Source organism: Stegostoma tigrinum, chromosome 16 (genome assembly GCF_030684315.1).
Source record: "Stegostoma tigrinum isolate sSteTig4 chromosome 16, sSteTig4.hap1, whole genome shotgun sequence".
Classification (NCBI taxonomy): Eukaryota; Metazoa; Chordata; class Chondrichthyes; order Orectolobiformes; family Stegostomatidae; genus Stegostoma; species Stegostoma tigrinum.
The window spans coordinates 17,307,641-17,332,645 of NC_081369.1; the positions used below are offsets into that span (position 1 = coordinate 17,307,641).

At 36.7% G+C, this 25,005-nt stretch overlaps 1 protein-coding gene and 1 long non-coding RNA gene across 3 annotated transcripts in view; one reads left to right on the forward strand and one right to left on the reverse strand.

Annotated features, from left to right (window-relative positions):
* LOC132210632 (uncharacterized) overlaps positions 1-25,005 on the forward strand; it is a 53,925-nt gene that overhangs the window by 13,222 nt on the left and 15,698 nt on the right. The gene's annotated exons all lie outside the window — the stretch shown is intronic.
* LOC125459748 (centrosomal protein of 72 kDa-like) overlaps positions 4,098-25,005 on the reverse strand; it is a 53,958-nt gene continuing 33,050 nt past the window's right edge. Inside the window, exons 8-15 of one of the 2 annotated variants that reach the window (XM_048546550.2) lie at positions 22,235-22,672; positions 19,986-20,350; positions 17,496-17,676; positions 13,878-14,065; positions 11,373-11,481; positions 8,117-8,231; positions 5,793-5,889; positions 5,235-5,373 (exon numbers count right to left, since the gene is read on the reverse strand). In XM_048546550.2, the coding sequence (XP_048402507.1) occupies positions 5,353-5,373; positions 5,793-5,889; positions 8,117-8,231; positions 11,373-11,481; positions 13,878-14,065; positions 17,496-17,676; positions 19,986-20,350; positions 22,235-22,672 (1,514 nt within the window). In that variant the 3' untranslated portion in view covers positions 5,235-5,352. Of the gene's footprint in view, positions 5,374-5,792; positions 5,890-8,116; positions 8,232-11,372; positions 11,482-13,877; positions 14,066-17,495; positions 17,677-19,985; positions 20,351-22,234; positions 22,673-25,005 lie in introns of both variants that reach the window. The other variant, XM_048546549.1, reaches the window with a different exon arrangement.

The window sequence follows — 25,005 nt, forward strand, 5'->3', positions numbered from 1 at the left end:
GACCGTGTCCAGCGGAGATTCACACGGATGATCCCTGGAATGGTAGGTTTAACAACATTACATCTCCATTGAGAAAGGAGGTGCTGCTGGGCCGGTGTTTGGGAATGAGTTTGGCTAAGTAGATCAAGTGTCAATGGGGGAACATTTAGGGGCAGTGCTTATCATATCATAACATTTAGAATGTTGATTGAAAATTTCAGTTTAGAGTAAGAGTAATTGGCAAAGAACAGATTTTAGTGGAGCAAGCCCAGAGAAGGGCTAGGTATACTTGCATGAAACATTGGCAGGATAAACAGTAGCTGAACAATGAGCTACCTTAAAAGAGATGAATCAGACACAAATTATATTCTCTGAATTTGAATGCCCTACCTTTTTTTCTGAGTTCCTTGGATGATGAAGGAGATAGAAATTGAGTTAAAGGAAAAAATGTGCTTATGATAAGTGTGAGCTGAAAAATATAATTAAAAGTCAAGTTAAATGCGCAAAGTCTGGAAGGTGAAAAAGCAAATAAAAAAAGTTAATGAGAAAACACAGGTAGCTAAAAATAAAGTCTTCCATAAACATATCAATTATAAAAGAATATACAAAAAATGATTCACACTTAGTGACAGGAGGCATGGCAGAGGTGATAAGTAATTTTTTTTTGTCTGTTTTAACCAATGAGACAGATGCTGCCCATGCATGGTGAGAGGAGGGAACTTGGTCACTTAGCAGGGTTTAAAATTGAATAGATGGTGGTATTGGATAACTGTACTTAAAAATTGATTAGGAAACAAGACCAAATGAGATACATCCAAGAATATTGAAGGAAGTGATAGTGGAAATTGCAGAGGTACTTAGAATAATCTTCCCTGGGCTCAGAGGTGGTTCTGGAAGACTTGAGAATTGCAAACATTACATCCTTGTTCAAAAATGTTGTGAAGACTAGAAATTACAGACCAGTCAGTTTAATTTCGGCAGAGATTGAATTAATAGAGACATTGAAAGAATATGTTAATTTGGAATAATATAAATTTCAGGGAAAACCATGTTTAACTTATCATAGAAACATAGAAAATAGGAGCAATAGGCCATTCGGCTGTTTCAATCAAGGCTGATTGTCCAATTTGTTCCCATTTTCTCCCATACCCTTCAGAAATATGCCTAACTCCTTAGAAAACATTCATTTTGGCCTTAACCATTTTCTGGGGTAGAAAATGCCACTGGCTCACCAGTCTGTGATTGAAGAAATTTCTCTTCTACGTCTTAAATGGCCTACGCCATAACTTGAGTCTGTGACCCTTAGTTCAAGACTCCCCAGTCATACCACATCAACTTGAAGTTTTTCACAGAGGTAAGAGAGAGTTGTTGAGGCATACATGGAACCATAGAATAGACTTCAGAAAAATAATAGCTCATGGAACAAAATACACAATACAAGCACTGAAACAAAAATGGCTGAAGGCTGAAAAAGAGGAAGTGTTAGTGGATATTTTTGAAACAGGAAGAAGGTTTTTAGTGGAGTTCCACAGGGCTCATATTGGAATGCTTGCTTTTTCTGACACACAATCTAGATGTTAGGGTGCAGGGGACAATTTAAAAGTTTACAGATACTTTAAGGGTTTGGAGAATGCAGGAATCTGTAATGTCTGCAAGTTATGTAAAACAGGGAACTGAACCTTTCCGCACCATCAGGAGTGGGATCACCATAAGATGTATGAGCAGAAATATGGCATTTGACTCAATGAGTCTGCTCTGCCATTCCATCCTTGTTTTTGGATATGAATATTAATTAATCACTCCAACTGAATTTCCAATTTAGTATCAGATGACTACATATTTGACAGCATAATTGCACAGTACACTTCTATTTCATCTGTTTGCTAAAGAGGCCAAAGATTCCATCGTTGCATGCACTGCTTAATCTTATATTTTTCTCAAATGGCCTAAGACAGTGAAATTGAAAACCATAAAGGTTCTGTTGACAGCTCAGGCTCAGAATACCAAAGACCTGAATTTTATTGGATGGAGAAAGACAGCTCACCATTTTCCCCCACCCTCTTAAACAAATGTCTGTCCCATTTCAACCAACATTAAACAAGGCCTATTGTATTAGGGAGTGGGTAGCATACTATTTGGCCAATTGGCTTAAGAAGCTCATAGGTCCAGTAAAATGGTAGTTTTTAAAAACTTAGTAGACTGTCATTGTCAGGCCAACTGTTTTATGGGGAACAGGTCAGGGTAGGCAGGACATCATTGGACTAGCAACGTATCATATTTTACATACCTTCTCTACCCCTCCCACCCTAGCTGAATATAGACTGGTCGGTGGGTTGTCAAAGCCAGATCCTAGAAGCAGGAGAAATATGGCTCGTCGTAATTTTACCTCAGAAGTTTATGGATTTAGAATCATACAATTTTTTTTAAAGGCAAGGCTAGATAAATTTTTGAACACTAACAGGAATTAAGGGTTATAGTGAGCGGGCGGGTAAGTGGAGCTGAGTCTCAAGAAGATCAGCCATGATCTTCTTGAATGGTGGGACAGGCTTGAGGGGCCAGATGGCCTACTCGTGCTCCTAGTTCTTATGTTCTTATCTAGTTTTGTAAACTTGTTGCAGCACCCTGTCTCATCCCTTCCTTATGACTGTTTATATTCCGGTATTATGGTCTATGGATGAAAGAGATTTTAGTGAACTTTGAATCTGTATCCTGTGCATTCTTTATTCCCTCACAAAAATAGCAAAATCCTTAATTTAAGGCCAATTGGTGACATCTTAAAATTAGCTAAGTTTGAGATCGCTCCAACAATTCCAGGTAAGGTTTTATTTTAAGCAGTAAATGATTTTAAATCTCTAATAACTAGGCAATATGACTATTGCTAGGTTCTAGAAGGGTCATCAACAGTAGATTTATTAAAGATCCAAACCACATTGATTTATGGCTACAGTACAATTTTGTTGGGTAGGCACATCTAAATAGAATATTGCAGCTATCAACTATCAACAACTGGAATTTGGACTACAAAGGGTCACAAAGTTTAAAGAAAATATTTTATTGTTAAATATCTTGAAATCTACAAAGGTATTTAATTTTTCTGTCATCAGTAAGACAATGTTAATAAATCAGATCAATTTCAATTCAAGAAATTCACACACAAAAACAAATAAAATGTATTTACGTCTACAAGTGCACAGTACTTTAAATATTTCTAACATTTTGACATGATTAAATGACACAAATAAAGCACATTTGAAAATAGAAATGTTCCAATATAAAAATGAACTTCTGTGATAAAAAATCTCTACCAAATAACTGCAAGAGGCAGTCTCATTTCAGTCCTGTAGCACTTCAGCACACGGCAAAAAAAAAAGCAGAAAGCACCTTTTGAGCAAAACTTTTACATCACGTAACAGAATAGATGGTATAGAAAATACGAACTGTTGCATCTGGATTATCTATTTTGTTTTGAGGTTGGGGCTGGGGCACATTCTTGATACAGAAAAGGGGGCTCAGCACTCTACAACCGAAGATGAGACACTAAATACTGCTTGATACTGACTTGACCTTTGCTCAGAGCTTATCAGTCCTGGAATAATGAATGCATAAATTTGCCAAGACAAAAACATATGATCTCCATAATACTACAAACTAAAAATAAACAGTACAAGAGAAAAAAATGAAATGTATCTTGAAACTATCTCAATGTTTATTTTCTTGTACGAGTATTGTAGAGACATGCCTCTTATTTTCAAGATGATAAGAAAAATGTAACTGGATAATCAAAACATAATAAAAATATTTTAAGCAGCTTACTCAGCACCAAAATCAAGAAACAGGTTATCATAAATTCATTTTATGAAAACCAGCAAAAATGACTGTAACAACTCTACTAAAAGCAGAGTGGTTGTTAATCCAAGGACAACAAATAACGAACGAATGACGCAATGCAAAAAAGGAAATGAGACTCAATTTCTTGATAAAATACCGATCATCATGCTACTGAAGTGAAGTAGAAAGGAATATAAACGTACATAAAAAATAAAATCTTAATATTTATTCAAGAGTCTTGAAACCAGAACTATTTCATAAACCAGTTTAATAAATTATACATTGTGATGAATTGCATTTAGCGTTCCAAATATTCCATTATCATCTTAGATTTCAATATTAATAGCGTTTAAAGAAGTCTGAACATGATTAACACTTCTACTAAATCGGCAGGCCAGATGAGATTACAAAAAACAAAATACTGCAGATGTTGGAAATCTGAAGTACTTATCAGTGGTGAGGAAGTTAGGATTAATGTATCAGATCATTTACCTTCCTCCTCTTGCCTATACTGCCTATCCTACCCAGTAATTCCAGCTTTTTGGTTTGTTTCACTCAATAATTGCTGTGATTTCCAGATTGAGGTGCTGTCACTACTAAAGGTTACACTGACAATATTAGTTTTTAAATCCACACAAACTGTTGACCAAACATGTGGATAACATTAATGCAAAGCACCAACTGCTCTAAAATGCATTGCAAAGAACTTGAAATAATTCGTAATGTGTTTTCAGATCCGTTGATGAATAATAATGTATTGTAATTTTGTTTTGCAAACCAGGTGAAAGCATTGCATAACATACAATGCTGAAATTTAACTAAATTTTTACTTATATCAAATATAGTGTTCAGATTTTAGTTTAAAGGTCATTAAATCAGTTATTTTTAATGACACTCTAACCAATAAGTGCAAATTAATCTACACTTTTCACCAGTAATACATTAATCCATACTTCATTGCAAGTTAAAACAGTATTATGTAACCCAAATTTGTTACTAAATAGCACAGACAAATTTAGCTGAAATATTAGGATTACTTCACAAGAAAGTCACTCACTTGTGTGGATTAAAAATTGCTACCTAGTGTGTGGATTTTGAACATGTACAGTTCACAAATTAAATGCATTAATTGTGATAACTTCACAATAACAATGCGTTACACATATAGCATAAATGTACATGGTTATTTCAAAGTAGCCTACGCTATTTATTAACAAAGCATATTTATTTTACAGTTCAATTGCAAATTCTGTTGAAATGAGACACTTCAATGACCTTAAAAAAACAAGATTAGCTCAAATACAATTTCCGACAAACACTAATTTAATTAGAATTAGGCATTTTGAGTTTAGTTACTGTATTGTACAGCAGTTTTATTACAGTATATCTGAGGTACTGTGATAGCTACGCTTAGATGATAAGGGCAATTCTGTGATTTCTGAAGGTGGGAGTTTACTCCATGCTTTCATCCGATGAGAATTAAGATGATATGGTGCATCATTATTTTGGCCAGCACTATTTACGTTCAGCTGCTGCTGTAGGTAATTATTCGTGGATACTAGAGATCTAGGAACAAGAAAAAAGTTAATTTACCAGAGCAGAAATAATCTCACATTTCATCAATACTGGAGAAAAAGTTTACAACCTCCTTCTTCCCTAAACAAAATGCATTTAAATTACAACCAAAAATTATAAATCAATCAATAAAAACATAGTAAAATATCATCATTATTTTTCGATTCATGAAACATTTTAGCATTAAATTATTAAACTAATTGGTTTCCTGAATAGTGCAGTGAGTTTATCCAGTAATTTGTGTGGTCATTAGTTAAGTGATTTCAGCCCGTGGAACAGAAATAGAGACACCACAGCTGATGCTGATTAATAGCCAGCAATTCTCACTGGAACAACGTTAAATGTGAATATTGGACAAAGACAAAATTGAGTTAATCGCTCAAACAGCTTCTTGACATTTATTGACAAACCTGACACTTAAATCGCTTGAACAAAATGAAAGCGGGTACCCAGATCTGATGACTTGACACACACTCTGGTAAAATGACAGCCCAGTAAGAAGTTCCACTTCCAGAAAAACAGAAAGGAGGAGATAAACAAGAAAAAGAATTCCAGTATTTAATGATATTTTAAAAGCAATAGTAACATTATACTATTAACTTGCTACTCAACTTCCTTTTCATAAGTTCAGTTAACAAGTTACAAGCTGTTCTTTTCAGGACATAGTGAAAAATTTATGCCTTTTATTCAAGAGGTTTTTTTTTTCATTTTAAGTGCTCTCACTTAAAAAGTTAACTCCAAGTATAACTTCTTTCCTTTTTGCAGACAAGCTTCTCCATACCATTTCCTCATCCCATCAATGACCAATTGCTACAAGGTAAAAGGAATGAGCCAGCGCAGTCTGTAGTAAATCCTCATTTATCTTTTCTTCTGAATTTGTGGAAGCACCTGATTCCTGCTTATCAGCATCTTATAAAATGCAATACCCTGTGCTTAGAACCTACAGTTAACACTTTTCATTCTACTAATCTACAGCATGAGCAGTCACCATCATAAATCCATTTCCCTTTCAAAAATTACTGCCGAACGTTAAGACTGCTGAAAAAAAACTGTGTAAAACGCTTTCATTAGTAAGAATCTATATGTTATATAGAATGTAGAAATATAGAAAGAATATAGACAGCATGGTTAGTAAGTTTGCAGTTGACAACAAGATTGGTGGTATGGTGGACAGTGAAGGTAGTTATTTAACATTACAAAGAGATCTTTATCAATTGGATTAATGGGCTGAACAGTGGCAAATGGATCTTAATTTGAATAAATGTGAGATATCACGTCTTGGAAAAAAACAAACACAAAAAACTTATACAATTAAAAGTAGGGCCTTGGGCAGTGCTGTAGAACAGAGAGACCTAGGGGTTCAAGCACTCAGTTCTTCAAAGTTTGCATCACACATAGATAAAGTCGTTAAGAAGGCATTTAGGATGCTTACCATCATTGCTCAGATCTTCAAATACAAGAATTGAGACATTATGTTAAGGATGTACATTAAATTGTGAGGCCTGTCCTGGAGTACTGTGTCCAGTTCTGGTCACCTTGTTGTAAGGAAGGATATTAAAAAGCTGGCAAGGATTCAGAAAAGATGTACCAGGATGTTGCGCAGAATGGAGGATTTGGGTTATAAGGAGATGTTGGAAATTTTTTAAAATTGGAGTGTAGGAAGTTGAGGGGTGACCTTACAAAAGTTTATAAAATCATAAGAGGTATAGATAAGTTGAAAGACAAGTGTCTTTTCCCGAGGAAGGGGGATTTCAAGACTAGAGGATATATTTTTACGGTGAGAGAAGAAAGATAAAAAAAAAAGACACGAGAGGCTGCGCGCTGAGAAAGGGTCACCAAACCCGAAACATTAACTTTTTTTTCTTCACAGATGTTGCCAGATCTGCTGAGCTTTTCCTGCAACTTTGTTTTTGTTCCTGATTTCCAGCATCCACAGTTCGTTTGGTTGTTATGAGAGGCTTTTGTTTTTGTGTGTGAAATGAACATACAGAGGAAGTGGTAGATGCATGTACAGTTACAACATTTAAAAGAGATTTAGATAAGTACATGATAAAGAAATGTTTGGACAGATACGAGCCAAATGCAGACAGGTGGGACTAGTTTAGTGTGGGATTATGGTTGGCATGGACTGATTAGACCGAAGAGTCTCTTCCGTGCTGTAAGACTCTTATGAATGGTAATAAAAATGAACTGTCATGAAATGGAAACTGCAGTGATGAAACAAATAAAACTTTTTCCCGAGAATGTTTCGTTAGGACAACTGGTTGTGACATCTTTACTGCAATTCAGTTATGCTACAGTATTCGATATGAAATGGTTTCCTACTAAACTGCATATACATTTTAAGTACTTTTCACAGTAAAGCAGATCAAAGGAAGACAAAATAACAAATCTTAAAACATAATTTGTTTCAATAGTTTTAAGATACTGTCAATGCAGTTTCCATTTCATGACATTTATTTAGGCAGAAGCTAAGTAAGAAAATGACTATTTTAATTAAAGCTTCGAATAAATAATCTTCACAGTCAAGCCAAGTAACTTCCGATCTTGCTGTAATACCATTCCTATTCCTCAATTCTTAACCAGGTATTAGGACAGATCTTTGTCACCAACTTCAGAAACTGGAAAAAGACAACACAATGCTTTACAGATGAATTTTTTTCCCTAAAAATTATATGTTTAGTTGATATTATTGGACCACTATCTATGTTAAAATTCTTCATGATATTCTTACCTGTGGCTCTCCTGTAACATGGTGACAGTTTCTTGTAATTTGCTGTATTGCTTTATTTGCTGATTTAGGTATTCAACCTCCAAGGTTAGTCTTTCGTTGTCTTTCTGCAAATCCTCTAAGAATATACAATAGAACGGCAGCAAATATTTCAAACAGTTTTGTCAAAGAATCTTCTGCAAAACAAGTAATCATTGTTCCTTGGTAGATGAAAATCAATATAAATGTTTAGCTATGGGTTGAGCATGGTCTTTTTTATTAAAATGTATGCTTTTACGTAACCGCTTAGTTGTAAAATTCTCAATATTTCACAAATTTCCTTAATTCTTGCGCTGCTACATTGACTGGTAGTTAAGTATATTAGATATTAGGTTCTTTTAATGGGGCACTAAATATAAAAATCAACGAAGTCCTGTTAAACCTTTACACATGATCAAATAGGCTCAGCTGAAGAAGTGTCTCTAATTCCAGACAAGCACACTTTAAACGAAGATATCACGTCCTTGGAGAGTGTATGGAGACTGCATACCAGGATGATATAAAGAACTTCAGTTAGAGGGAACAAAAACAGAATTTGTTGGAAAAACTCAGGTCTGGCAGCATCCGTGGAGAGAAATCAAAGTTAATGTTTCAAGTCCAATGACCACTCTTCAGAGCAGACCGTGGCTAGGAAAAGGTTGGCTTTACAACGATGGGGTGGGGTGGGGTGGAATAATCAAGAGATGAAGATAGAGCCCAGATAGAGAGAGGAGAGACACAATCTCCAGTGGGATGCCACCACCACACACAGATCCCCCCCTCAGCTGAGATTCCTATTGCCTGCCACTTTAACATACCACCATGCCCTGTGGCAAACATCTATCTCAGGCTTAATGTAGAGATGCAGCACAGCTCAACACAAATCGGGAGTACAGCATCTCATTTTCTACTTGGGGACCCTGCAGCCTTCAGGACACAATATTCAGTTCAGTATTTTTAGGGCCTGAGTATGATCTCCCATGTCTTCACCCCAAAACCAACACACGAGGCCTTATCATCAGATGAGCTGCTACCACAACCAACCCATTGTCAGCCCCTAGCAGTTCCTTTTAGCAGCTATTGATTCTTCCAGGCTTTACCCTTTCTTTACCCTTTACCCTTTCTATTGTCTGCTCAACGCTTGTTCTCTCTCTTTGATCTCCATTTCCACCTATCATTTACTCCTTATCTCTCCCCCCATCGCTTCTCCAGCATACCTACCGAATTTCTCCGAGTTACACTCAGTTCTGAAGATGGGTCGCTGGACCTGAAACATTAACTCTGCTTTCTCTTCCCAAATGTTACTGGACCTGTGGAGTTTGTCCAGCGATTTCTGTTTTGTTTCAGATTTCCAGCATCCTGCAATATTTTTGGGTTTTCCAGTTATGGGGATTTGGAGGAAGCTGGAATTGTTCTTAAAGCAATTATGATTAAGGGGAGACCCAATAGAGTTGCTCAAAATTCTCAAAATCTCTCCGTGACTCCCTTGTTCGCTACAGACCACTCTCTCCGTGACTCCCCTGTTCGCTAGAGACCACTCTCTCCGTGACTCCCTTGTTCGCTCCACACTGCCCTCCAACCCCACCACACCCGGCACCTTCCCCTGCAACCGCAGGAAATGCTACACTTGTCCCCACACCTCCTCCCTCACCCCCATCCCAGGCCCCAAGATGACATTCCACATTAAGCAGAGGTTCACCTGCACATCTGCCAATGTGGTATACTGCATCCACTGTACCCGGTGCGGCTTCCTCTACATTGGGGAAACCAAGCGGAGGCTTGGGGACCGCTTTGCAGAACACCTCCGCTCAGTTCGCAACAAACAACTGCACCTCCCAGTCGCAAACCATTTCCACTCCCCCTCCCATTCTCTAGATGACATGTCCATCATGGGCCTCCTGCACTGCCACAATGATGCCACCCGAAGGTTGCAGGAACAGCAACTCATATTCCGCCTGGGAACCCTGCAGCCATATGGTATCAATGTGGACTTCACCAGTTTCAAAATCTCCCCTTCCCCTACTGCATCCCTAAACCAGCCCAGTTCGTCCCCTCCCCCCACTGCACCACACAACCAGCCCAGCTCTTCCCCCCCACCCACTGCATCCCAAAACCAGTCCAACCTGTCTCTGCCTCCCTAACCGGTTCTTCCCCTCACCCATCCCTTCCTCCCACCCCAAGCCGCACCCCCAGCTACCTACTAACCTCATCCCACCTCCTTGACCTGTCCGTCTTCCCTGGACTGACCTATCCCCTCCCTACCTCCCCACCGACACTCTCTCCACCTATCTTCTTTACTCCCCATCTTCGGTCCGCCTCCCCCTCTCTCCCTATTTATTCCAGTTCCCTCTCCCCATCCCCCTCTCTGATGAAGGGTCTAGGCCCGAAACGTCAGCTTTTGTGCTCCTGAGATGCTGCTTGGCCTGCTGTGTTCATCCAGCCTCACATTTTATTATCTTGCTCAAAATTATGACAGGTTTTGATAATGTTTGCCCACTTGCTCTGTTTCTTGTGGCAAGTGGGTCTATAACCAGAGGTCACAGATTTAAAATAATTATTAAAGAAAAAGATGAGAAATGAGGATTTTTTTAACATAAAGAATTAAGATATAAAGTGCACTGGAACTCAACTGGACAACTCTTTTAAAGAGTCAGGAAAGAAAAGAATAATCAAATAGCCTCCCTTTCTGCTGAAAATTCTTTGATGCTACAAAATACAGATTTTATTTTCTAAGAAAACAATAGGATATTGAAGAAGAGAAAATTTAAAAGGAGAAGTTGATCTTAGCTTTTCCTGCTTGCTTGGTGGCTCAAACTTAAAGAGCGATGACCTACGGACAACATGATGGCAGGTACAGGTTCGATACTGTTTTATCATACAGTTGCATGAGTCACTATCTTCAGAAAAGTCTAGTTAAGCAATACTGGAGAGAAAAAATATATCAATAATTGGAAAAAAGTACACAGAAGGGGTTGAATATAGTGAGTAAATGTCAAGAATATTTTTCCTGCCGCTCAGAATGTTGCACTTAGGCAGTGAGCCATCAGTGTATTATATCCAAAACGTTACTGTTGTGTATAAGGAATGACAATGAATCTATTGGTGCTCAAATGAATTTCTTCTGTAAGGTTACTAATTGACTGTTCTAATTCAGTGAACGAAAAATTGAGATTATATAACATCATTTATAACATGAAACTGTAAAGTTTTTTTTCAATCACATAGTAAAAAAGTGTCTTACTATTCTGTAGTTGATTTCCAGCACAATTAGCAAGTTCTAAACTTGTTAGTTGAGAACGCAGCTTATTGTTTTCATCCAGGACTTTTGCTAGTCTTCCTCTTAAACTTTCCTACAAAGGTATTAGAACAAAAAGTTAGTTTCAGTCATAATTTCATTTTCCTCTCCCTTACTACAGCACAATATGCTGCTATTCAGTCAAAGGCTTTCCTCCTACTGCTTTTATTTCCTTATATGACTGTTTAAATGGATGCTGGGAAAAGGAACTAAATTATTGTACATATGTCATATTTTGAAAAGGTCACTATTAAAATTATACCATTTCATACTGCATGAAATAATGGCACAGTTGACCATAAGTCCAGATGAGTCTCTCCCATTTTTTTCAGCTTGGTCAGTCAGGGAGAGGCAAGGAAGGAGTCAAAGGAATTTCTGATAAAACAGAGCATACCAAATTTTCATACTTTCCTACAAGACTCAACATTTGGAAATACTGTAGATTGAAAACAGATTAAAATACTCAATAGTGTATTTTATTCATAATTTGTTTTAGCATAGTATCTAACTTCCGAAAAGAAATGCTTCTTAGGAAATTTAAGCCTGGATATAACATTATCTATACATGCTAATGTGGGTAAAGCTTCATTTAAAAAAAAAGTTCAAGAGAAGCTGGGCCAGCATTTACTGCCAATTCCTAATTTCCGTTTATCTGAGTGGCTTGCCAAGGTCATTTAAGAGGGCAGTCAACCACACTGCGGTAATATGGAACCACATGTAGGCCAGACCAGGTTAAGGACAACAAAAACTTTCCTTTCCTAAAAGACATCAGTAAACCGGTTGGGTGTTTTTATGACAATCAACAATGGTTACATGGTCACTGTTATGCTAGCTTTGAATTCCACATTTTTGTTAAACTGAATTCATAATTCACCATGCCATGGTGGGATTCAAACTCACGATTCGGGATTACCAGCTCACTAAACTACCACTTCTATCAGTTACTAAAACTTGCAACTCTATAATGTCATTAACATAGTAAAACATCCAATGTGCTTTACTAGGAACATTATCGTCCAAAATGTAACACCAAGCTACATAATGAGTTATAGAACAGTTAGTTGAAAGCTTAATCTAAGTAGCAGGCTTTAAGGAGCATTTTAGAAAAGAAAAGAATGGCACATAGGTTTAGGGAGGGAATTCCAAGGTTTAGAGCATTGTCAACTGAAGGCACAGCAGAGCACAAAACAAAAATGTTTGTGAAGCCAGAACTGATGGAGCACCAACATCTTTGAAGCCTGTAGCGGATACAGAAATCAAATATTACTGACAATTTGACTAAAATTTAATGTATGCAACACAGATTCACGTCAACGGTTGAAGTGGTGGAAAACCCTCATCACTTCAAGGAACATCAAATGTTATTTTAAATGCAATCAGGCACTTTAATGAACAGCATCAGATCTCTTAGAGAATGAATTATGGAAATCTCACTGCTGAATGCCACACATTACACAACATCACTATGAGCACTGGCTACTGCCAGTAATGCCCTGAAACTTCAGAGATCATCGATGGACATTCAAAGACAGCTGAATACAATGTTAAGATTTCTTATAGTCATTTGGTGAAACAAAAGAACAAAAGTCAATCTTGAATAAGCTTTACATTTAATCAGTGAGACATTATGAATGTACATCTCCTAATTCTTCAATCCAGCCACCAGTACCAATAAATGTCTACTTATAATGTGGTCAAGTAATAATTCAATGAGTGTTCCCTCACCTATGTACACTAAACCATGATTATACAATAAATATGGAGTGCGCTAAGAGTCATAGTGAGATGGGAATGAAAAGGTCACATGCAAGGGCAAGGCGGTAGCTCTAAGTGGGTACTCATCCCATTCCAATGATGGGCTCTTCAATCAGGCACAATGTGCCTTTCAAAGAGGGCTGTCGTTCTGGCTGCCAGCAAACCCAATGCCACTGACTAGACTGGATTGGTGCAATTTGCATTATATATTCTAAAGCTAATTTACAGTATCCCTGACTAATCTTTGAAATCAAATAAAATACTGCAAATGCCGAAAACCTGAAACAAACACAGAGAATGCTGAACGAACTCAGCAGGTCTGACAGAATCTGTGGAGCAAGAAACAAAGTTAAATTTTCAAGTCCAATATGATTCTTCTCCAAAAAGCTTTGAATGTCTTGTGGAAATACAGAAATATATACAAGTTTGCGATAAGTTTCATTTGGAAATACTGAAAGACAGTTCTACTTAGCTAGTCAGCACATAACGTTTAAATCATGAACTGGGAAAATCTTTTTAGAGCAGCAGAGAAATCAGGTTCTGATACAACTAAAATTAATCATAAACTAGAAAATACTGGCAAATGGAACATTTACAGTCACTGACCTATTGAAGTTACAAATCAAAATTTTAAACAGGGAGTCAAACTAATTTTGTTCAAGATCTATAATCAGGAAGTGTAAAAATGCTATTTACCAGATCATCTTGTTTCTGAGTCAATTGATGCTTTACACGCTGTAATTCTGCAGTGTCCAGACCAAACCCTGTTCTGGTCAGCAAAGATTTGTTTTCTTCAGTCAATGCTTTAACTTTTTTTTCTAGACTTTGAATTTTTGGTACGGATACAGAGTTAACCAAATTGGACAGTAGTTCATGAGCTGGAGCTATAGTAGAGGGCAGTATCAAACAATGGTAAATTATTTAAAATAATACATATGTATAATGCAAAGAATGAAAAAATCAAGTCTAACATATCTTCATATTTTGAAAACAATAATATGATACCTCAACTATTGCTGAGTATAAATGTTCATAAGACGTAACAAATGAAAAGATATGATTATGTTGCTAAATTGCAGAATACAAATAAAACACACTCCGATAAATTAACGCTGAAAACACTTCTGCAACAACTAATGAAGTATCACTGTGGTATATATTTTATAAATATGTTTAATTTCTAATCATCCTATGTAGGGAACCTATATTACCCAGGAGCATTGTCTAATTTATACAAATATCTTAATCACGTGCCCTTTTTCTATACTTGGTCATTCAACGTGTTGTCTGGATTGCATGCACTTTTAGTTATTTGACTGAAGGAAACAGCATTGAAAGCCCATGTAAGAAATTGAACACTATGCAATTCAGTGAGAAAAGAATAGCTCCAAACTAAACCCATACAATAAGAGTGGTCAAGGAAATTTCTGAAAAGTTCACACTATTTTTGAAGATGATACTGTTGTCTACAAACCTTCACTAAAATTCAACCCTTACATTTAGAATTTTAAAACCACACTAGCTAAGATTGAGGAAGGCTGCTCAACTATTTAAACTATTAAAGGTTGAAAATATCACCTTCACCAGAATGCTGTACTTCATATGAAAGTGAATAGGCAAATGCCAAAATATGCAAGAGGTTTTCTTGCGAAGAGACTAATTGTGATCTCTGTCTATTCACTACCCTCTGTCCCAAAATCTATGATAGAAACATTGCTTTTCTAGATCAGGATATCAATTCAAGGTAGCTCCCTTTGTCAAAAATGATACAAGCCAACTGCAAATGTTCTTCTCATTTTACCTCTGCTGAAAGCTTTGCTGCCACTTCTTCCACAAGATGTTAAGTACTTGTGTTAACGAGCATCACTTAAGATGGGTGAAATCAGCATGCTGTCTCAACAAAGACTGAAGAATCTCCCTTCTTAATTACGGAAGCACCATGTGAAGACAAAGTGTCAGTTCAAAGCCTGCATTCCAATGAATGACCCTGATCACAGAATGGGCCTTTTGTGTAGGAGGAGTTGTGAGGACTGCTTGTGGAACAAATTCTATCAGAGATAATGGGAACTGCAGATGCTGGAGAATCCAAGATAACAAAGTATGGAGCTGGATGAACACAGCAGGCCAAGCAGCATCTTAGGAGCACAAAAGCTGACGTTTCGGGCCTAGACCCTTCATCAGTCTAGGTCCAAATGTCAGCTTTTGTGCTCCTAAGATGCTACTTGGCCTGCTGTGTTCATCCAGCTCCACACTTTGTTATCTCGGAACAAATTCTATGTTCCAACTGTCCCCACCTCACTGAAATTTATCACCACCTCTCCCCTCAAAAACAAATTTTGATCCATCTGCCCTTACAATCTCAAAGTCCTTGAAAGCATTGCAGCTTCTCAAATCTGTTTTCATTTTTCCAAAATATCTTTAAATCCCACCAATAAAGTTTTCCCCAACCTTAGCATCAAAACAGCTTTCAATAAAGTTGCAAAATACATGATATGTAAGTACAAACATTAAATATCCTTCTCAACCTTGTGTTTTTTGGTCTGTAGCCTTTAGTACAGTTGACCACATTATCCAACACTTCCTCTAATATCGTTCAGCTGGGTAAGTTTGTACTTGCCTGGTTCAATTCTTGTCTATCCAATCAGAGCCAGAAAATCAGCCTCAATGGCTTCCCTTGTTGCACTCAGGTTGATCCTTCACTGATATCTATTCTTAGCATCCAACTTCTCATCAATTTGCTGCCCCAATGATATAATGCAAAAACACTGCAGCAATTAACACATTTATGCTAACATTACATTACTGTCACTTCTCCCAACCTCTCCACTAACTCTAAATTAGTTTCTCTGCACATTCTGTACAGGATAAAGCAGACATTTCCTCTAAATAAATTATTTTTGGACCTGCTACAAACTCTTCTTGAACAACTAAGTCAATTCCACTCCTTCACAACTGCCTGAGATTGAATTAGACTGTTTTCAAACCTTCGCGTCATACCTGACCCCAAGGTTTTTCCATGCATGATTCAGTTCAACTTCCAACTTCTGCATTCCTCCAATTCTGACCTCTTGAACATTCCCAATTTCAATTGATCAATAATTAATTCCACGGTCTGGAGCTGTCATGACCCTAAACTCTGGAATTCTCTGCACAAGCTTCTCTTCCTTCTTTCTTTCATTGTCTAGGATACTCCTTAAAATGCATCTTTTTAGCTAAGTATATGATCAGCCAATCTGATACATATGCATTTAGCTCAGTTTCAAATTTTATGTGATAATAGTCCTGTGAAGCACCTTGTAATATTTTACTAATTTATAGTTATTCTACAAGTTATCGCTCTTGTAATTTATTGAGACACTGACCCAAGGAAAATGATCTAATCATCAAAGATTATATTTTCTGAAGTTCATAATATAGTATACAATTTCTGTTAGGTGCATTGTGGTTGGTTTAACTTATATGTTTTAATCTTATATTTTAAGAATGTTGGTACTTAAGCATGTGTACAATATCTCAGACTGTCATGGTATAAATGATAACATTTCCCAAATCAAACCCAACAAATCTGAACGTCAGAGGTGGCATTCCATTACAATCAGCTTGCCTTTACTGCCCACTGTGTATGATGATTAATGAAATCTTTATATAAGCTAGATAATGATCTGGCCAGATGCACTTTTCTAAGCTTCCAAAAGCTAAAAACATTTTAGTGATACAAGGATGAACGTTAAACAACAAGCTAGTTTATTTCAGAACTGTTGTTGATAAGCACAATCACAGTAAATCTTGCAATATTTCAACTTGATTTCACTATTACTCCTTCAAATAAATTTTGCTATATCATCACAAGCGAGCAAAAAATAAGTTACTCCGTGCATGACGATGACAAATTATTTCCTGCTATGCTAAAATTAGAAGGATCACAGCAATATGGCTTTTGAATTGTCTAATCAAAACTTCATTATCTTTAGAAATCTGTATAGCTATTTCATCTGAATTCCAATGCTTTAGTACTCTTCAGTATTGTTAATGTTAGTCTTTTCAGAATGACATCTGAGAATTTTGATACAAATCATGACAAATTATTTGTCAAAGATCCAAAAATATTAAAGTTCATAAATTGTGCAAATGTAATTCCGTAATAATCACCAAAATGCAATTTCCCCTTCAAGATATTTCCAGGAAATAACCAAATGTTAAAAAGCAAAGTTTTGTTCAAATTATATTGCCACCTAAAGTAAAACATCTAGCATGAATTAAAAATCTCTACATTAAAATCTACATTGCAAAAAGGAAGCAAAGTAGCCAGCTTACTAAGAAATCTCTGGTTTGACTGAAGGGATCTCAAACCATTCCAATGTTGATCCACTAGATCAAGTAGATTCAGCAAGAGGGAGGAAACACTCGCAGAGAAACTACAACTGAGCCCAACTGGCGTTCGAGAACGATAATCACCACATTCCTCTACTTCATGCAATTTATTCAGAGCTGTTTGCTAATGAAGGGAGAAACATAGAAATGCTTGTTTCATAATATATGTTAATATTTGCATTTATCACCTTCAGACTGTGAACACATTTCAAATCACCAGTTCCAATTTTGGACACATGATGATTTGGCATGTCATTTTACTTGTACAATAAATTTGGGATAAACCTAGCAGACTGACCATGCCCATTTAATTTCCAGGAAATCCAGTACTCCGAGTTGCTGCAAGTGGGAGATGGAATTGGGAGGGCATCTGCTATGTTTGAAAGAGACAAGCAACTGTGCACCTTTCTTATGCATCTGATTGAAGAATTGTTAAAAGAGTAATACCATCAAAAGCAGGGAGAGAAGTATAAAGGGGAGTGGAGAACAAACGTTCGATTCAAGAGGGAAGAAAACACAAAAATACATTACTGAATTTTTAAAATATCAAATAATAATGCTGAAGGAATGAAACATCATATTTATATTAGCTAGTTTTCAGCATAAAAAAGATTGTTCAGCAGTAATCAACAGTAACCATGGTATTAGTAAGCCAAAACAAATTAATCATTAGTTTGGAGAAATGGTGCAGGAAAGCGGGCTTCACATTCCTTAGTTAAGAGGGATTTGTTCAAGATGAAAAGATTCCATCTGAACTGATTTGGGAAAATTTCCTTTTGGGAAGGTGAGCTAACATTGTAGGATGGACAGCCAAGACAAAATATTTGTGAAAAGAAACCAAAATGAATAGGTGCATGGGAGGGAAAAAGTAAAGAACAGTTCAGAAAAAGGAGGGGGTAGACAGACTATTACAAGTTTGACCCTAAGTCAGCCTTGGCGCGCACTTGCACAATTGCATGTATAGTATGGGATAGAAGTTTAATGTGTCAGGGGCACAAGTTGCCATTTAAGGCAATTACAGGGCCTGACATAAAGAGGAGGAGGAGGAATAAAAGTTAATATCCTTGGCTATGGCATAACCAGAAAAGACAATGAAAGTAACAAGACAAAAAGGAAGTTTGGCAGTATTGATCAAAGAAAGATTAAAGATAACATATATTTAGTTAGAATTAAAGAACAATGAAGGAATGATACACTTCTGGAGTTTAATACTGGGCAGTGGGATGGAGGTAGGGAGCAGATTTTCTGGCACGTTACAGGAAGATACTGTACAAGAGCTGTAAAACACTGATAATGCAAACTTCAATCATTCTGATGTGAACTCAAACATAACACCATAAAGGGCAAAGAGGGAGAGGAACTCCTGAAGCACATGGAAGATAAATTTTATTAATCAGTGCTCTTCCTGTCCAACAAGGAAGGAATCCGTGTTAGATCTGATTTTGGGACCAAAGAGCACAAGTAAACATGATGCAGTGGAAGACCAATCATATTATCATCAAAATTAGAATAACTGTGGGAAAAGGACATAATATAATCAAATGTGAAAATTCTAAACTGGGAAAAGGCTAAATGTTTAGAAATAGATTTGAAAAAAAAAGCATAGCTTAATTTGCACAATAATATGGATTTACTAACCTGAAATAACAAACTGCTGATCAAAAATAGATGGCTAGAAAATGTCAAACTATATACATGTGTTGTGATGATAGAATTACTCAAAATTTTAATGTGCTCTCTTTGGTGGATAGTGACCAATTTGTGCTGTGCACTTGCAACATTTTTTACTTTTTTGCATACATGGCAAAGAACATAAGCAAATTAAAGAGAAAGAACTTTTCAGTAATTCAAAATGTGGCAAAGCATCTCATAGTCAATTAATTATTTAGAAGGATAGCCACTGCTGCAGTTTAGCAATACGCTAGGATTAATCTGACCTGAGGATTAGACTGCATGGGTTCCTCTTCTCCTCATGGCAAAATCTCAAAGCCAGAGCGGACAGAGAACATGGTGATAAATGTTGTGGGTTAGGGTTTACAAACAGAATCAGCTAATAGTTTTAGAGATAGCAGGAACTGCAGATGCTGGAGAATCTGAGACAACAAGGTACAGAGCTGGACGAACACAGCAGGCCAAGCAGCATCAGAGGAACAGGAAGGCTGACGTTTCGGGCCTAGACCCTTCGTCAGAAGATCAGTAGATTTCTGAAGAAGGGTCTAGGCCCAAAACGTCAGCTTTCTTGCTCCTCTGATGCTGCTTGGCCTGCTGTGTTCGTCTAGCTCTACACCTTGTTGTCTCAACTAACAGTTTTAATGTTTAAGTCTACATAATCACATCAAATTGCCTATTGCTGGAGAAAACCTTGACTGTGTACGCTCGGAGAAAATAAGCTGAGAAAAAATATTTTTGATGGTAATAAGTATAGTTTATTACCTTCCTATCGTAACTTGGCTGTATGCACGATAATGAACTTAAACTGCTTGTTTTCTTCGGTTCTAATTTAGACTCAAAATTTTCTACATTGGCTGTGGTTAGTTGCGATCGTCTCTCCAAATTCTTGTTGGTTGTAAATTCTGTACTCATATGCTCAATAAAGCCTCTCTTTGAACTATTGGAATAAAGGGATGTGAAAGAACTGGCAGGTGAAACCAAACTTTGCCGATCAAGTAAGTGGTCAGATGTTGAAGTTCCGTGACGTGGTATTAAGCCGCTAGAAGTCATTTTTGATCTCTGACTACTGGCACCGTCATCTACATAGGTATTTTTTCTGATTCCATATGTGCTACTTGTTTTCAAATCTGGACAGATTAAGAAAAAAAAAATGAGGGCAAATGATCAGGAGCTTCCTTAAATGTTAATTCATTTTTCTAATTCAATATATACAGTATGTTCCTTTAATATCCTTTTTTAACTATGTACCTATGGGAGGATACATGATAGGGATGCTCGGAATTTCAAAATTTCTGCTACCATAATTTTGCTGGAGGCACTTCAATTTCTACTCAATTGTTTTCTAATCAACACAAAACACAATATTAATTTCAAATAGGAGCAAATTTCTGCAGATGCGGAATCTGTACTGAAAACAAAAAATGATGGAAATCACCACAGCAGGTCAGGCAGCATCCACAGAGAGAGACAGTAAGATAATATTTTGAGTCTAGATGAATCTTCAGAACTGATCTCAAGTGTGGAGGGGCAGGGTTTATGGAATAGTGTGGGGGTGGAGTGCTGGGGGAGAAAGGGTGATGATAGTGCAGAATAGGTGATTGGAATGTGAGAATGGGAGAACAATGGAGTGTCCAACTGCCAAACGGAATGAACAGGTGGTCAAACTGGAGTGGCCGGAGAGGGGAGAGGACATGGTGAAGGCGAATGTGACTGCAATGTGTAAAACTAAAGAAAGGAAAGAAATCGGAGCGAGTTCTCAATCTGAAAGTCTTGAACTCAATACTAAACCCAGAAGGTTGTAAAATGCCTAGTCTGAAGATGAAATGTTTTTCCTCCAATTTGCGCTGTGATTCGCTGGAGCATTGCAGCATGCCGAGAATAGACAAGTGGACATGTGAGCAGGATAGTGTTAAAATGACCAACTGTGGGCAGATCGGGCTCATGCTTGCGCACGGACCAGAGGTGTTCTGCAAAGCGGTCATCCAGTCTGCATCTGATTTCTCTGATGTAACATAGACCACAATGGGTGCAGCAAATGCAACAGACCAAATTGGAGGAGGTACAGATGAAATGCTGCTTCACCTGGAAAGACTGTTTGGGCCCTTCAATGTTGAGCAAGGAAGCAGCAACTGTTGTATATCCTTCTGTTACATGATAAGGTGGCATGGGAAGGAGGTGTGGTGTTGGTTGTCATCAAGAAATGGACTAGGATATCCCACAGGGAATGATCCCTGCAAAATGCAGACAAGGAAGATGTGTTTTGTTGTGGCATTCTGCTAGAGTTGTCTGAAATGGCAGTGGATGATCCTTTGAATGCAGAAGCTGGTGAATGAAAAGTGAGGACAAGGGGGACCTAATCACGATATTGTGAGTGATGGGAAGGGACAGGTTAGAAGCATGGGTGATTGGTCAGCATGGTCGAGGGCCCTGTCAGCCACAGTGGGTAGGAAACCATGGCTATGGAAGAATGAAATATTTTACTTCCCATGTTGGTGCTACTCAAATGGTAGCACATCCCTCCTAAGACACCGTCTCCCAACCACTATAAGATATAGGAAAATTACTACATATATGTTTGGAATAAAGTCTTCACTGTCACAAATATGTTATGCAAATGTTAATTATGTTAGTGTTTTTTGAGTTTTGTTTTAAATTAGTAACATGTCAGTAGCATTCCAACATACTTTCTTGACCTTGATTTTCCTCAACTTAATGTTGTTATCAGCATGTGGGAACTGGATAGATGTGGGGCAGTCTGACTCTGTATACTTTCCCCTCAGAGAAATTGTGTGCAAAAAAACCTGCTTAAACAAAAGCTGGTAACATTTATTTTCATAAATAATACCTTAGTTGTAAATATCAGATAGTAAGAAAAACATTATGAATAAATAAAGCTTATTTAAACACTATTGATGTATCATTAGAAAGTCGATGGAAATAAATTTAAAAATCAAATTACAACTAATGAGCAGGTAAAGAAACAAAACTACAAAGGGCAGCATATGTACTACCTGAATTAGTTGTAAATGATCTGTCATTGTGCGTCCCAATGCTTGGTTTATCCGTCTGACGATGTAAATAAGAATTCTGAGGCTCCAGCGTAGATTGATACGTTTTCGTATCCATGTTTGATTGCTTGTGATAATCGTATGACAAAAAGTTGTTTACGTCAATGTTTGCTAAAGAATCTTTCACAGAAATATCTGTGTATTTTGTATGGTTTCTTTCCCTGGTCTGAAGCAAGCTTTCTTTCTTATTATACCCTGAAGAAGAGTCATACTGCAAATCTGAATTGATAAAATTTTTCTGGATACTGCTTTCGTCAGTATTGGAATCCAGAATTTTATCTGAAAATGTTACTCTGAATCCTTCCCTGGGTCGATTACAAACACTCTTTCCAACAGGACGTAGAGATGAGCGAGATGGTGAATGATAGGTTTTGTTATCGTCTGAAAGACAAACGAATTATAACAAAACCCACGAATCATTCTATAAGTAAAACTGTCTTTAGATTATTACCTTTGTAGTTCTAGTCGCATGAAGTCTTAAATATAGAATCTCAAAAGCTTCAGGAAAACTCAGAATTCCTTAGGATTTTTTTTGATCACTTGTCAATACAGATAGAAAAGCTACATAAACACCAGAAATAACTTGTGCTGCTAACCCAAAACTAAAACTAAATGCTCAAGAAACAATTTTAAGTAGTAAAATTATTCAAAAGACTTTACATCTGCCTCTCGAGATCTTTTTTTAATTTCCATTCTCTAGTCTTTTAAAATGTTAACTTTAAATGTTATATTTAACCAAATGAATTGTTGTGCATTTTGTAAAAATTAAATTGAATAAAGATGAGACTTTTTAAATAAAAATAACCTGCTTGAAACCTACTTCGCCTTTCCAAGTCTCCATTTCGAAATAGGATAAATATTATAGGTTTCTGATTGGCTAAAAACAGATCCCAAATTATATTTTACTATTAAAATCATGAAAAAAAGGTGCCAGTTACAACAGATGGTGATGGCCTGCACTTTTACAGTGACAGAAAAGTAACCTTATTTGGTTTTATTAAATTACTTTGAATGGTTGCTCTTTGAAAATTATTTGGGTTGGTTGCTGTACTTAGGAAACGTATGCAATTCTCCCCTGCACAAGTGTGTTTCTTAACGTTTTTTTGCCTTGATTAATCAAAGTTATCTTACAACAATATTTAATTCATGAGGCAGGTAATATTTCTAGCAAAAATCAAAAATCAAACATTACAAATATTCCCCAAATTACACGACTGTATTCAGATCTTTATAATTTATACCATGCTATTTTCATTCTATTCTTTATAATTATCAGGTGCCCAATTAAAAATAATATTCCAAATTATGTAATTGGGGCTTAAAACAAATCACTAAACGTAGCTGGAACATTTGGCACTCGATGTTTAATGGGAATGCTAAAGATCCCATGTCACTACATAATATGGGAGATTTTCTGGTGTTCTGACCAACAGTCCTGTCACAATCAATATCACAAAGAACAGATCTTGCTGTGCACAATTTGGGTACCATACCTGATACATGACTAACTTCACACACTTGATTGCATATCAAGTACGACAAAAATTACATAAATGTAAAGTTTTTTATGCTGTCAAATTATAACAAACAGCAAGCGATGTTTTTGCTGGTTTTGGTACACAATAATTTTGCACCGAAGTTTGGCAGAACACTTCTGAGCAGCTTTGATGCCTTGCTAGCGTACAGCAACCTGAATGAGCCTATCAATACTGGATCATTGAAGGTAGAGGGACTTCCATGATAACACTTTTTCGTGATAATAACTTCACTACACAATGAATATCCGCTACAAGGAACAAAGGTATATTTTTGAACCATAGTGACAATGATAAAAGAAGGAAATGTTGTAGAGAAAGATTGATCAAATAATATACCTTTACCTCTGGCAAATCCTGTAAAACTACACCACGGGAGGAAGACCATTAAAATTTACAATTTAAAAAAAAGCCGAGAATAAGAAGTCTTTGGATATGGATGAAGACCAAAGCTAATTGATGAACCAACAATAAGCAATAATAATCTAAAATAATTACAATTTTTATTATTTTGGTTTGGGAGCATTGCTGGCAAAGATTTTTTGTTCATCTTTAATTGCTCTTGAATTGAATGGTGTGTTAGGCAATTACAGAAGATGGTTCAGAATCAAACATAATGCTTCAAGTCTGGAGTTACATGTACACAACTTGGTAAGGACTGTACGCTTCCTTATCTAAAAGAACATTTGTGAACTAGGGATTTTTACAACAATCACCAATCTGGAAGCTTTCAATTCAAGATTTCACTAAGTTTAAAGGTTCACCAGCAGCCATGTGAGATTTGAACCCTCATCCCCAGGACTCTTGATTTCTAAGCCAGGAATATTACCGCTACACCATAATCTCATAAAACCTGTGAACATTTAGGTCTTTCTGTATGGTATATTTCTATATGTAAGAGCTGAGAAAAATCAATGTTGTGATTTCTAATATCAATGGCCTGCTACAATCCAAGACAACCAGTGGCTTTGCAATACTTGTAAGTAACACTTTGGAAGATGTGAAACTATTTTCAGGAATTTTACTGCACCATGAAATAGCAAGGAGCTGCAGCAGTCCATCACTGACATGAGAGGCATGAATTCAAGACTGCTGCTCCTTGAATTTTCAATTACTGACACAAGACTGTGTACTTCTTGTCTTGAATAAATAAATATTAAAAATAAAAGTAGAAATTAA